The sequence below is a fragment of the Cylas formicarius genome, unplaced genomic scaffold (genome assembly GCF_029955315.1).
Source record: "Cylas formicarius isolate icCylForm1 unplaced genomic scaffold, icCylForm1.1 PGA_scaffold_5__7_contigs__length_24384050, whole genome shotgun sequence".
NCBI lineage: Eukaryota > Metazoa > Arthropoda > Insecta > Coleoptera > Brentidae > Cylas > Cylas formicarius.
In genome coordinates, this window is record NW_026844341.1 from 19,075,337 (window position 1) to 19,091,340 (window position 16,004).

A 16,004-nucleotide genomic window follows, 5' to 3' on the forward strand; every position below is an offset into this window, starting at 1 on the left:
TACCTGCGAAGAGATCGATATGAAAATAAACGTTAAGAAAACTAAGGTAATGGTAATTAAAAAATCAAAGAATGTCCCACAACCAATGCAAATAAATGGAAAGATACTAGAAGAAGTGGGCAGGTTTCAATACTTGGGATGCTGGATAGATAACAAATTAGATCCAGACACAGAAATAACACCGGTTTCATCTTTTTCATGCCTCCTAATTAAGATATCTAATGTAGGCACGCTTTGTTCCTCGTATAACTGGTAAATTTTACGCCGTATTATATCTTCATCACTTTCATCTACACTCGAGAAAATGTCAGCATCGCTTCTTTTTTTCCATACAGTTGATGTTGGAATTTTCGTCAATGTGGCCGTTTCTTCTAAATATGCTTGCTTGCTGGCTCCACGTACGATTATAGTCAAATAAACATTGTTTATAACTTCCTTAGCCTCAATAGAATAGTGTTTTCTACATTTGGGCGGGAGCATCTCCTGAGATACACTAGACTCGCACATATTTTGCATAATTCGCACACGATCCAACACACGCTGTATTACACACGAAATTAGAATGATTACTAATATACTTAAAGTAAGTAGTATGCCAAACCAAAGAATAGTAAACACAGGTAGGTATAACATTATTTTTTATTACGGACCACAATTTTATCTGAATTTAAATTCCGAAACTTTAGGTAATAATCTTGTTGCATTGTATGTTAATGACCACCGTTGGATAATCACATTCAAAAACAATTGGTCACTTTCTTATATCTATAAACATATTTTAGTTTGGAGGTAAGACCTGCCCAGATAAACTAAATGAGAGTTAATAACAATGGAGATCCGCAAGGGTCTATCCTTTGACTACTTTTATTTGGTCGTTATATAAATATACATGCACATATGCACAACAAATACCACAGAACGGCACGGTCTTAGTAGTTTTAAATTCGTATTCGTTGTTTGTTTGTCTATACAGTGTTATTCAGGTAATTGGAGGTAATTCTTTTACATGTTTTATGACAAAATTTCACATAAATTATCCTAAATGGCTTAGGTTTAAAAGTGTTAAACCTGATAACCCTAACGTTAAACCATAATATATTAATGGAATTGTGTCAGCCGGACTTTATTATATGTAATATTAAAATAACGCGAATGAAACGCCATATAGATAAATCGTTACCGTCTTTGTCAGGAACGCTCGAAGCGAAACCTCACAATACCGTGTATAGAGCAGCCGCCAAATAAAGTAATTTTCCTAAACTGCGCAGATGGTACCGCCGAATGCAAATCGCTATATTATGTACAACAGTTCGACCTACATAACGCGTCCCCGCCCATTATGCGCCGCGTTTGTCCGTTTAGGACGAAACCTAGAATCAGGAAACACAAATACGTCCGTCATCGCGAGCCGCGAGGTAAAAATCGCGAAAACTCGAACTCTCGTACGCTAACGAGAGCTTTGTCCGTTATCCTGCGGTCTAATTGTTTTCGCGAAACGCTCGCAAGATGGCCAAATTTACCCGGCAATCTTCGCTTTCTTTATCAAGCGAGGGCGGACCGGCGGAGGACTGAATGGAGCGATTACAGCACGATTAGGGGAGGGTGGGGCAGGGCGGCAAGGAGGCCCACGTCAAAAATTAATCAATTTTTTTTTTACGTTTTTTCTTCTAATAATTGTAAATTCTGGTTATTTCTGCATTTTTAGCCCTTTGCGTAGTACCGAGGATAAAATGCGACAGCTGCGGGGCACATAAGTTTAGGATCAAGCCGATCAAAAGCTTGAGTAATCTAAAGATATAAGTGCAGTCGCAAGACCATTATCTAAGAAACTAATGATATGTAAATGTAGGCTAATAGTACTAAAGCCTTTACGAAATCCAGATTGACTGTTAGTGACAACCTATCATAAATTTGTACATTAATGACTTTCTTCAAAACTTTAGATAAGGTTGGAAGAATACTGATTGGACCTTGGTCTGGAACTGGCTGGGATTGTTATTTTTTGCCAATGGTGTGATCAAAGCAAACTTCCAAATACTAGGAAAATAGCCTACTTCCGAACAGCAATTAATATGAGTAACGTATGACGCCGTAATATGGCGGATCATCTGCAGAACCAGCAGAATTTGACTCAAAGTTTCATTGAGTCAACAGTTTTGAGTTTAAATGCAAATGATATATTCGAGTTGAACTTGTGCTTTTTATGGAAAGAAGTGGGCTCGGGGCCATATTTAATATTGCTAAAAACAACAGTAAAATAATGCTTAATATCACTGGGACTTTTCAAGTTAGGTAGTACTTCCAAATTTCTATTTGGAATTCCTAGAATTGAAATATGCCGATTTTTCCTTTCGTACAGCACTTGTAGCAACATTCCTTATTTCTTTATAAGCAATGTAGTCAGCGATAGAGTTGGATTTTTTATATTTTGACGATGACTATCTCCCATTTTCATCATTTCACGAATAGTATTTGTTAACCAACTAGCATAGGTTTTGATGATGTTAGAGCAAGAGCATGTTTATCAAACAATGATGTTATGAAGCAATTGAACATATCTATTTTCTGATCAATATAATTTTCGCGAATAATGAGATGCTAAGGGATACCGACAAGAGTCATCGTTGAAATTTCGGAAACATCGATATCGAAGGCTGCAAATTTGATTTGACCAAACAGCGAGATGATCAGAAAAATTATGATGCAAAACTCCAGAAGAAGTAGTCATATTAGGTTGGTTAGTATCGATTACGTCGAACAAGGTTTGAGAATTCTGAATTAGACGGGCGGGTTCAGGAATGAACAGAGAAAAATCATATGCTTCTAAGCACGTATTAATTAAGTTATGAGTTAGGAGATCACCCGTTATAATAATATATTATCAAAATATCCCACAAAAGTTGATTGGACAAACGATTGTGGATCCTACATTGACAGTACTTTGTGGTGCCACCGCCCACAGAGGTCCATTTTCAAGTCGCCGCTAAGATAACGTTCCTTAAACTACAAACGCAGCCCGCGGTAAGCGTTGTAGGCATTAGTAAAACACGAAGGCGCGGTACTTCGGTTCGTGGTATCACGACCGACCGGCTTGAGGTTGGCCGGCGTGCAAACAGATCTGCGGCGTTTTTCGATGGAAACTCGATATTTTACATGAATAGTACACGACGATATTATGTAAGGCGTCTCGATTCCGAACGCGAATATCTACGAGTTATTATAGTCACCTTGTGAAGGAGCCGTTATATGCACACATGTTTATTTTCACAAAGAACTCTCTTCCTAGTACTGGAGACTTATGTTGGAGCCATTTCGGAATATAAGAGAGCTTCCATTCATACCAATCCTGTACTCCGCAGAGCATGACGTTTACCTTGCATTTGTATTTATTAATTTGAATTAAATTAGAACAAAAAATGTTCAGATTTCCACAGTTTTTTATAATTTATGACTGTTTCGGCAACACCGTGCTTTTATCAGCAGTAAATTCCAGGATCTTTCACATATGTCTATGGTACATCAATAAAAAAGGCTTCCCAAAGTAATATAGTATTTACAAGAGCAGATAAAGGAAAGGCAGTCGCTGCTATCGATTTTCTAGAATATATTACAAAAACCAAACAATTCCTTAAACCAGACACTCAGTTATATCAAAAACAAATCAAACCTATAATTACCGATTCATCACTTGTTAATGACATTCTTTAATTAAATTACACACAGGATATGCCAATAGGGCCTGTGGTTTTGTTTTGTTACAGCACCATCAGTTAAATTCTCAACAAGATTAACAAAAATTTTAGAATATTATACTGCCTTTAAACCTAGATATGTTATCAAAAATCGATTCGAACTAATTAACAAGATTGCCTTCGAAAAAACGTCGCTCGGCTGGGCAAGTTGTTAGCGCTTAGCGCGAAGCAGCTTTTTATTTAAAAAAGAATACATTTCGCGGTTTCTTGTCCTACAGGAACGCATTGCTTTTCTGTGGTGCTAATGCGAACCACTGTGGAACTGACAAAATCGATGTAATAATTCATCCACGAAAACTGCAAATTTTCAGGATCTTTTATATTTTTTGCCGATTACCGACACACCCTGTACATAATTGAAAAACTGTCCGAAGTAGATGTTATGGTCCTGGATCTTCCACGGTTTCTGGTCAGAGAATTTTTCCAAAATAGTAAATGGTTTTCGTGAAAATAAGTTTTTTCGAAAACTGTAAATACACAAATTATAACAACCCAAGCCCAAGCCCATAACAACGTTTGAACCGATCAGCCATATTTTTTAAAGATTTTGATTTGTTGTTAATAATTTATTCCTGAAAAGTACAATTTTCACGGTCTTTCAGATTTTTGTCCATATTTGAAACACCCCGAATATGATCGAAAAAATGTCTGAAATAAAAGTCATAGTTCCGGATCTCCCGTGTTCCCTGGTTCTAAAATTTTGACGATCGTTTGAATAGTTTTTAAAAAATCATGTTTTTCTGGAAGCTAATTTTATTTACTTCCTTGCCGAATGTGAAGTCGACAGCTACATATTTGAATGACCTATGAGGTTTTTTGATATTGAAAAGAATATCCCGAACACCCTGTATAATAAGTGAAAACAGAGAACCGAGAACGGTCAAACAAAAAATGGAAACGTTTTTTTTTTTCGACGCTGATTCCATAATTTTTCGAAAGCAACAAGGTAAAATTCCTCTTCAGGTAATTTTGGTTTTCTGAGTAAAGGATTTCTCTGATGGTATAGATACGTAGACGATGTTTTTGCTTGTTTCACTGGAACAGAAAGACCACTGCAGTGCTTTTTGAATCATATTAACTCCATACATAACAGTATTAAATTTACCATAGAGGCGGAAGAGACGGAATTGAATAACTCTCTAAACCCTCACACACGGACACAATAATACATATTAACTCAAATCACCCTTACACACAAAACGGCTCCCTTTTATCCACGAGACTACTTAATATACCACTTTCCACAGAAAATTTTCAAAAAGAATGAAATATTATAAAACAAATAGCTTTTGACAATGGTTGCGACCGATCTTTGATAGATAAGATTATAACTAAAAAGCAGTTTCAAATTACTCTGAACTCTATCTATCCCATATTAAACACCGAACACAAAAATTAATAAAACCCAGCAAGAAAATTTCGAAACATTTATCTAAACTTGGTATTAATATTGATTTTAAATCTGAAAACACCATAGGACATTTTTTAAAAAACAATAAAACTAAATTACGAAAAACTCAAAAATCCGGAGTCTACAAGTTGAAATGTGGATCATGTCCCAAAACTTATATCGGACAAACAAGTAGAACATTGAAAAAAGGCATTAACAATATAAAAGGGCGTATAAAAATAAAAGTTCGGATTTTAACTATATAAATTCAGACATGCACAACTTTGACGCTACTTTTCATATTTTACATAATCAATCAAAACGCCCTGCTACTACCCGTTTATATATATGGGTGTCGGACTATAGTTGTATTTTGTATTTGGTAAAGGCGCGGTGTTGCCGAAACAGCTGTCATAAATTATTAAAAACTGTGAAAATCTGAACATTTTTTGTTCTAATTTAATTGTGTTAAATGGATTTTCATCAAGTCAATCCACTGGAACGAGCTGCGCAAAACCAGAGTTATATCAAACATTCACTTGTGAGAGTAACCATCACATTACTCATTCCAACTTGCATGTTATCTACGGTACCCAGACAAAAGCCCAGAACAATCATTTTGAGACAATAAACTGCTGCGATGGAAATTGTAGTCGATCGTCATTTTAAAATAAGTTAGTCTTCCCACTCAGAAAAATGAAGTTAAATCACAGCCCAAACAGCCATCTCTAAGTTTGCTTGTTATTCAACAGTATCCGGGTCACGAAATCTTTTTTTGAACCATAAAAATATAAATTGCTGAGGAGGAGTTTCCTAGCTGCCCTGCCCTGGTCAGTTATATTGAGTCCAACTCCTAGACACTTGAATTCTATTTCAACTTAACTAGAAATTAAAATGGGATCGTAACTTTTGAAATTTCACGTTGCCGGTTCAACCTGACCCAAGCACATTTTCGCAGTCTGCGAAGGAGGGAATTAAAAGTAACGATCATTTTCTTCTCGCATCAAACTTCGGTACAAATCGAACTCTGCGTTTTTGTTTGCGTCGGGATTAAATTCGAGACACGCCCATTTCGGGAAAGAGATAAAAGCCATACGTATGCTGACAGGGACATGGAAGAAATTTGTTTTGACGAGACTCCTCGGGTCTGAGGAATCGAATAGTCATAACATAATCGGCACGGGTGCGGTCGACGTACTATAGCCAGGCGGTACCGCCTCGCTTTGGCACCGCGTTCTACGCGAGACGGTACCACCGGAGGACTAGTCAAGGTACCACGACCGTACCTCGACTTGTACCTATATGCCATATGGCGCGTACATGTCAGCGTACCAAATCAATGGGTTCGTTGTTGCCGATCGAATACGCTATTGCTGGGAGCGACGAATGCAATGTACCGTGCCACGGGGCGCGTATTGGTACTTTATTCCTTCTGGAACGACCCATCAAAAAAGCGGGAATCCATCTTTATCGTCTAAAGCTGCAACAAAGTCGTACGTACCTGAGGGACAGTCGCAGGTGTAGGTGTGCTTTTCGCCTGGCCGGCACAGTCCCTCGTTGCTACAGGGACTGGGATCGCACGGTATATACTCGCTCTCGCAGTTTTGACCCGTATATCCTTCGTTGCAGGTACATCTGAAAGCAAAAGGGCTCGATTGAGTGTCGAGGAAGAAAGAGCCTGGCAAAAACCGAAAAAATATCAAAAATCCAGACAAATTTTATAATAGAAAGAGACGGCTCAGTAATGGGGATTGTTGTCTTTCTCTTGCTCATTTATATGAAATGTTCTCGTTGTTTCCTGAATTTAAGGCAATGTAATTGATGTAGTTCTTACCTGAAAGCGATTACATTATTTACATTTTTAGTGTCAATATTTGATACGCAATAATATTCTCTTTAGACTTTGTATAAAATGTATAATTATATTATTTTTTTTATAATTTGGGAATTATTAACATTAATTCACTCTACACTATTGTTTCAAAATATAAAGATGGTCTAATGGACAGTTATTTTTTTAATTAAAACTATGAACAACACATTATTTAACTTAAAAAAAAAAGGTTTTCGAGACAAACTTGAACTGTATAACCACACGTATACACCTAAACATGTATATTTTACCAATATTTTGTTTATGCAAAGAAGCCAAAATTTTTAATTTTCTTTTTACATTTTTGTGAAAACCAAATCAATACCAATACACAATCAGATCAAGTAATATCCGGTAGGCGGAAAATACTGCAACTATATGTAATACGAGAATTTAGGATTTTGAAAAATACTTGTTAATTAACATCCGCACGAAATTGTTAGCAGGTTGGTTCAAAGAAGGATAAACAATTATAATACGACCAAAAATATAGTGCATTTATTGCTCTGATATTTCAAGTATTTTACAGTACCTTAACCTTCGCAGGACCGTGGTAAAACCCATCCCAATAAATGTTTATTCTGCATTAAGTAGGTCTTGCCTGAGATGGACCGTAACGAATATTTGTAGAAGCTTGAAATTTTTATTTGAAACGTGAATGAAGTAGAATGAATGAAAGGCATCAGGCGATTTGCATCAATCTTAATATGTTCGTATATATTATGGACGTATTTGACTGGGATCCTTACAGTAAGTACGTATTTATGTATCTGATTCTCGAGCTTTGACCCTGCGAGGCTGTTTTCACTGCATTTAACTGAGAGATAAGTTTCATTTAATCATTTTTCTTGTGTGCCTGTCGATTAACAACATTCTTCTTCTTGTATTTTTGTGTCTTCTACAGAGTTATTCGATTTGTAAACAACACTGCACCATAATTTACCGATAGTACCATAAACGTAATTCGGCAAGAGTTATTTAATATTTTGCATATTAATATATGCATGCATATTTTGTACAAATGTATTGAAATAGAACGTAATAACTACTTTATACAAATTTTTCTATGTACATGTTTCAAGAATTGATTGGCGAAAAAGTGTAGGTAGGTTGTTAGTGTAGGTAGATAAATTCCTAAGACGGCCCTGGAATGGTTGCGGGAAGGGGTTGCTCGACAGCGGGTTCTATAAGGGACTGCGATAGTAGCCAAAGTTAATCACGGGATCGGTTGTAAAAGCACTATATTTCTGGTCGAAGTATAAAATGATATCACATCAAACGATTTGATCCCCCATTGGTATTAACGAAAATGACTAAAAACAATGACCACTTGTCTCACTCGAAATAAAATTTGCTTCACAAAATCTACATTGACTGTGTAACCAAGACCATTAGAGTTATATGTATAGATAGAGGTGTTGGTATGTTCAACAACCGAATAAATACACCTGCTCGAAGTCAGATTTAATGTAATTGGTTGCTAATCATCCATGTATGTAAATATTGGGGCGTTTAACCGAGCATGTTGTGTGCGTCCACATAGGTACCACCGACCCTGCCGGTAGTACCTAAACAACGCTTCTCTAGAAATAAAACTGCGGGTCCAATTAGGGAACAATGCAGCGCGAGAGGAAGCGAGAGACAAAGAAAATATATTAGAAAGCAGTACCGAACTAATTGCAACTGCTAAAATATATACAGCATCGCAGGCCCGCCGCTGTTGCCGTTTCTTCGCAGAGTCCGGCTCGGAATAGTAAAAGTAAGAAATGGTCTTGGGGAAACCCAGCCAAACTTGTCACCGCAAGGTACCGCAACAAATTAAGTGGTACCAACGACCGCTGCGACTTTACGAACATTGTTACAAAAATACGTTCGACGGAATCTGTACGAAAGTCCAACTATATATGGTGTCACTATAAAGTACTTTAAGTTGCCGATGGTACCGTGGCAACGTGGCCAATGAGGCGCCCGCGGGCGTGAACGATAGATGGAAACGAGAGAGAGCCTGTTATTTAAGGTACGTCCGTGGCGCGCAGCGTTTTCGCCTCCTCTGCGGTACCGCCTTTGGCGGAATGCGCGTTTTTTTTTCTCCATCTCCACGCCCGAACAGCACCGGTCACGCGAACCGAATTACCAAAACTTCTAGGGTTAATTGCGGGTTCCGAAGGAAAAAAAAACTCCGCGAGCAGTACCGCGCAAAGGAGACTGGGGAGAAGACTCGATTCCTTCCGAGAACCGAGAGACCTGCATTTTACGCTAGATTTCAACCGTTCGGTACCACTATTTGTACTTAGTGCCTATTCAAATGATCGCATCTATAGCATCGTAAGCGGACGGTACCATAAGTAACGATATTATCACCAATCTAGAGGAATTTATATGGTTTCAGGCGGCGGTACCTGCTCGAAGATCTCGATGGGAATCTATTAACGAAATACGACACGTCATGTTTTACATATTGAGGGAACTGCAGTGGTAAAGCTCGGCCAAAAACAAGAAGGAAACCTTAACAATCGTGTAAAGTGATACGGTACCTAAGAGGGTACCTAAGTTTTGGTTAGTTTTATAAGTGTTTTTTTTTTGTAAAACAAATCAGAATTTCTGAAAATCAAGTCAGAATTTTGGCAAAAAGAAGTAACTAAAATGAAGTGTCCTTTTGCTTATTATACAAGGTGTTCGGAAATTGGGTTCGGAAACTCGTTCGTCTCCCTTTATTCATATTATCAGGTCCACCAACTCTTCTGTGTATGTTGATGAATGTCTTAGTGGAACGTTTTTATTGGAATAAGCCTCAATATAATTGCCATCCCATGGGCCATCACAGTAGCAGTTGGATAATAAGCTCTTTTAATAGAAACTGATTTTAACGAATTTCCACTACAATTATTTTATCACGTTGAATCTTTCCTCCAAGGTTCCAAACTCAATTTCCGAACACCCTGTATAAACTGGATTTTATTAAATTTTTACTTAAAGTCACCCGTTCTGACTTTCTTTCGTAAATTCTGACTTATTTTTCAGAAGTTCTGATTCAATATAGAAATTCTAACATAATCAAAAAAAACCTCGCATGTTGTTCAGAAATCCCAACTTTTAGAAAAAACTGACATGTTTTTCAGAAGAATTGAGAGCAACGTTTTTGGCGGAATGTCATTTATTTCGTAAAAACGAAACATCCTTTGTGTAAATAAGGTGCGGTACTGATAATAATTAGTATCGTGAAAGCTGCGGTTTTCTTTCAACGTAAGACTTCGTCAGTTTTAAAATGGCTTTAAGGCGTTGCTCTCAGAGTACTTAATAAGCCATTACGAACGTCATTGAAAAATGTCTTTGTACGCCTAATTAGTGCACAGTTACGTAAACACCTATATCGGTAATATCCTGCAACCACCGTACGTTTCCGCGAAGGAAATCCTTTTCAATGTCTCACGCGGCTTATAATTTATTCCGATTAATATTAAATTTATATCGTTTCGCTGTGACGGACGCGGTATGGTCTGTTCATAGATATAAGAAAGTGACCAATTGCTTTTGAATGAGATTATCCAAGGGTGGTCATTAAAGTTTCGTAATAGAAAATAATTTTATACCTACATGTGTTTAATATTCTTCGGTTTGGTATACTACTTAGTTTAAGTTTATTAGTCTTCTTCTTGACGTGCCATCTCCATCAGTGGAGGTTGGATATCACAGTATCAAATCTCTCTCTGTCTTCAGCAGATCTTCGGTTTCCAGAATACTTGGTTCTTCCGTGTTCATGTCCGTCTGGTAGGGCTCTGCTCTGGCGCCTTCGGACAGATTCTTGATGTATTTTTCGCATTCTTGTAGTTTTCCCTCTGTGGAGTCTAATAATTTTCCATCCGAGCTTAATATGTTGTGGACTGCAGTTTTTCTGTTCGTCGCCGTAAAATCTTTCACTTTCTTATGTAGGTTGAAATGGTCATGGCGTCCTTGCAATTCCTCTATTTCCGAGCATCTGTCTTCTATCCAATGTTCCTTAGCACTTTTTATTTTGGTGCGGATTATTCTTTTAAGATGTCTGTACTTATTTATGTCATTAGCGGCTTTACATTCCCTCCGTGAGTCCATCAGATTTAAGATTTCCCCTGTCATCCACTCTCTCCTATTTTTTGTAGGAGTTGGTTTCAGATTTGCTTCAACGGCCCCATTTAAGATGTCTTTTATAGCTTTCCACGTGCTATCCACATCAGTGGATAGCAGGTGGTAAGTTTATTAGTAATCATTCTTATTTCGTGTGTAATACAGCGTGTGTTGAATCGTGTGTGAATTATGCAAAATATGTGCGAGTCTAGTGTATCTCAGGAGATGCTCCCGCCCAAATGAAGAAAACACTATTCTATTGAGACTGATGAAGTTATAAACAATGTTTATTTGACTCTCATTGAACGTGGTGCCAGCAAGCAAGCATCTTAGAAGAAACGGCTACATTGACGAAAATTCCAACATCAACTGTATGGAAAATTGTGAATAATCCCATTTCAGCGAGGAAAAAAAGCAGCGATGCCGACATTTTCTCGAGTATAGATGAAAGTGATCAAGATATAATACGGCGCAAAATTTACCAGTTATACGAGGAACAAAGCGTGCCTACATTAGATATCTTGATTAGGAAGCTTGAAAAAGATGACACCGGTGTTAAATGTGGCAGAACTACCTTATGGAAGTGTGTTCAACACATGGGTTTTAGATTTAAAAAAATTGACAAAAGGCAAGTGTTAATGGTATCTTTTAGAATTCGGAAATGGCGACTGGAATATCTAGAAAAAATTAGGATTTACAGAGAACAACAAAGGCCAATTATTTACTTGTATGAAACCTGGTTCGATACTTATGATACCCCGGAAAAGGGTTGGGTTGACTCAACTGATAAATGTAAAACAAACGCGCTATCAAAAAGCGGTAAAAGAATAACTATTTTGCATGCTGTTCTAAAAATGGTTGGATTCCAAATGGACTTCCTCTGTCTGCGAAAAATATTAAAGATTCTTCTCTGGATTACCATGAAGACACCACCGCTGATTTATTTTTAAAGTTGGTTTAAAAACAAACTAGTTCCAAACATTCCTCCTAATAACGTAATTGTAATGGACAATGCAAGTTATCGCAGTAGAGAGTTGACTAAAACCCCTTCCTCATGTGACACAAAAACAACAATCCAAAACTACATGTATAATAACGACATTTATTTTCACGAAGATTATACCGAAAAGCAATTAATTGAGGTTCTACAAAGCTTGAACCTACAAAAGGAATAAATCTGTGATAATTATGCAAAAAAACTAGGGTATACAGTTTTAAGGCCTTACCACTGTAGTAACAATGTTTTTCCCCGTGTTAACTCCAATGTCCTCAAACTTATAGAAACCGAAGTTTTTAACATCCCTCCACAAAGTTGGGCAAATTCTGTTAAACACATAGAACAAGCAGAACAACCGTATATCCATCTTGCAAATAATATAGAGCAAATAATAATTAGAACAGATGATGATGATTTTAAGTAATTTAAGTTGGTAATAAAAATGATTTGTAATTTTATTTTAGATTTAAACATAAATACATACATAAATAAATAAATATTGTTTAGTATCTTTCCTAACAAAACCCCAAATAATTGATTTCTAAGCAAAGTACGGACCTGTTCGGCCATATTTCATTCTTACAGCTTGCCCGGGTCTTTCCTTAATTCGCATCAGTTAGTCACTTTCTTATATCTATGAACAGACTTTACGAATCGCACCGGTGACGTAACGAGACACGCCGACGATAGAGGGCGCTGGGCTAATAATCATAATAATCATGCGACGCAACAATGGCATTGTTATGTTATGAGACGGTCGTTACGGAACAAAAAAAAAATAACCTGAACTATTACGTTAGCGGAGGTCACATCCCGGTGACCTTTGAGGTCAACGAAAATGCGAGGCCGTCAGAAACAACAGGTTCCGCTGGAAACAACGACACCGGTTACATTTGGGTTCGTGGAAAACCATTGCCAGGGCAATGTCATCATACCGGACGCATCTTTTTCGGTGATTAGTACAACGAAGAATACCAAAACAAGAACCGGCAAGATTTTGTTGAAATTCATCAATTTTATGTCATGTTCGCTATAAACACTTTCCGCGTTAACCCGAGCCTTGTACCTGTTACGCTTTATCAAACATTTTAAAATAAATATTTTTAACGAGGGAGAACATATAAAATGTGAAAATAAATAAGAACTAAAAGTTCAGATTTTCACGAAATTATATATTTTGACATGACAATTGTTTCGACAACACCGTGTCTTTATCAAATGTAATATTTACAAACTACCTGCTACTATATATACCGAAAAATGACCATAAAACGTCAGTTAATGTTGTTGCGAGAATTTAAGTTCAATAAAGGAGAGGTATTTAAATCTAATTGATCGTTACGCAATACATTTGAATGTCTCGTTTTGTTAATCTCCATGGCTTCCAATAAATTAAATTTTCTACTTTTTGTGGCTGTATGTAAAATATCAAAATTGTCGTCAAAAATGTGTTTTTCTGTGTTTAAGTGTGAAATTAGAATCTAGACTATTGTTTTTAAACGGTCCTATATGTTCGTTAATGCGTTTCTTGAAGGATCTACCTGTTTGTCAAATATAAATTTTAGGACAAGATCCACATTTCAACCTGTAGACACCTGATTTTTGGGGTTTTGGACATTTCGATTTATTATTTTTTAAATATTTTGCTATTGTGTTATTAGTTCTGAAAGCTATTTTGAAACCACATTTTGACAAATGTTTTTAAACTTTTTCACTGAGTTCTCCTATGTATGTAATTGTTTTAAATTGTTCGTGTTCTGTATTAGGTTTCGGATAAAGTTTACTGTTGTTTTATCTATAATGGAGGGATTGTAGCCGTTGTTCAGTGCAATTTGTTTAATGATATTAAGTTCTTTGTTGTAATTTTCTGTTGAGAGTGGCGTATTATGAAGTCTGTGTATAAAAGAGTTAAATGCAGTCATTTTGTGTGTATAAGGGTGATTTGAGCTGTTATATATGACTGTGTCCGTGTGTGAAGGTTTATGATATATTGAAAAATCTAATTCGTTTTGCACTTTTGTAATAGTTAAGTCTAAAAAATTAATAGAGTTATCCTGTTCAATCTCGATAGTGAATTTTATACGATTATGTATTGAGTTAATGTAATTTAAAAAAGAATTCAATTGCCTGTCCGTTCCAACAAAGCAAGCAAAGACATCATCCACATATCTATACCACCATAAAAAACTTTTACTTAAAGGATGTTCTAGTATGATATTTTCCAAATTATCCATAAAAATCTCGGCTAACAAAGGACTAAGTGAGATATAAATCTGTCCATTAAATTCAAAATAATTTTGGTCTAAAGATACTATTAAGCACTCTAATTAATCTTGTTTCACCAATGGGTTAACCTGCTTCCGAGTTAGGGTGAAATCTACTAAATCTATCACATCCATAAGTGGAATACTGGGAAATAAGTTTTGTACATCAAAAGATAGTAAGTGTTGCGTTAGAAGGGATTTTGAAGTCTTTAATTTTGTTGATTAATTCAAAAGAATTTTTTAGTGACAATTTTGGTTTAAAATCTGTGTGGAACTTTAAAATATTTACTAATTTTGTTGAGAGTTTAACTGCTGGAGCTGTTACATAAGACACGACTGGTCTAATGGGCAAATCTTGTTTATATAATTTAACTAAAGAATATAATTTCGGCGGTTGTGGATTCATAATTGTTAAAAAATATTTGTCTTTGTCACTAAATAGTGTGGAGTTAGTAATTACTTCCTTGACTTGTCTTCGATATAACTCGGTAGAATCGTGTTTGATACATTGGAAAAGTTCTGGTTTAAGAAAATTGTTGGTTTTTGAAATATATTCTGGGAGATCGATAGCTATGACTGTCACCTTTATCTGCACGCGTAAACATTATGTTATTTTCACAAGCTTTGTTTTTGATAGTTTTTACTAGTGACATTTGAGAAGTTCCTTTGTATTTGTTGTTATCTATTAATTGAGAGTTTAATATATTCGCTATTACATGTTTCTTTAAATTAGAATCGTTAATGTCCTTAATTGTTAACTCACAATCGATCCCTAAACAGTCTAATTCTCTATTAATGTACGAGTGTTGTAAGTTAAAGTTGAAACCTTTTACTTTGTAATAGCTGACTTGCAGGTAGTTTGTAAATATTACATTTGATAAAGACGCGGTGTTGTCGAAACAATTGTTATGTCAAAATATATAATTTCGTGAAAATCTGAACTTTTAGTTCTTATTTATTTTGATAAATGGATTTTCATCAAGTAAAAGCCACCTCAGTTCAATATAAAATGTGGATTTTAAAACTCTCGTCCCTAAATATTAAAAAACTTGAAATCAATATTTTGAAAAAGGAGTTTCTCTATTTGTTAAGGAATAAATTATCCGAAAAATGTTTTTATATTCGTCTGAAAATCATCAACATATTTTTAAGTTGGATAATTTCATAATTATCTTAATCTTGTTAACAGCTGCTTTGAATAGTTAGTTTGATGTCATTCTAAACTATTCCCTTCAGTTTTTGAGCTGAGAGGTTCTTCTTCTCCATTGACCTTGCCTTCCATAATGTTCTGGAGCATCGCATATTTAGGTCCTCTGATTACGTGGCCAATTTTCTTCTTTTTAAACAGTTATTTTTCCTCCTGTTTCTGGGTTCTCCGTAGTAGTTCCAATCTGAGAGTTTTCTTTTACGGAATCGCAAACCTCATTGTTAATCAAACACTTACTTCAAATCACCATTGTAACGAAAGTGTTTTCTCTATTTTTTGATCTACCCTGCATCGCGTTCTTATACTTTTTTGCCAATAATTTATCTCAAAAATGTTTTTATATTCGCTTGAAATACTTTTCATTGACAAAATTAAGGGTTGTTCACTTTGAAGCGAATATTTATAGCAAGATAAAATATT

General features: G+C 36.0%; 1 protein-coding gene across 1 annotated transcript in view; it reads right to left on the bottom strand.

Moving 5' to 3' along the window:
* LOC132702421 (neurogenic locus Notch protein) overlaps nt 1-16,004 on the bottom strand; it is a 96,962-nt gene that overhangs the window by 68,648 nt on the left and 12,310 nt on the right. Inside the window, exon 4 of the mRNA XM_060671014.1 lies at nt 6,644-6,777. Coding sequence (XP_060526997.1) covers nt 6,644-6,777 — 134 coding nt within the window. The remainder of the gene's footprint in view (nt 1-6,643; nt 6,778-16,004) is intronic.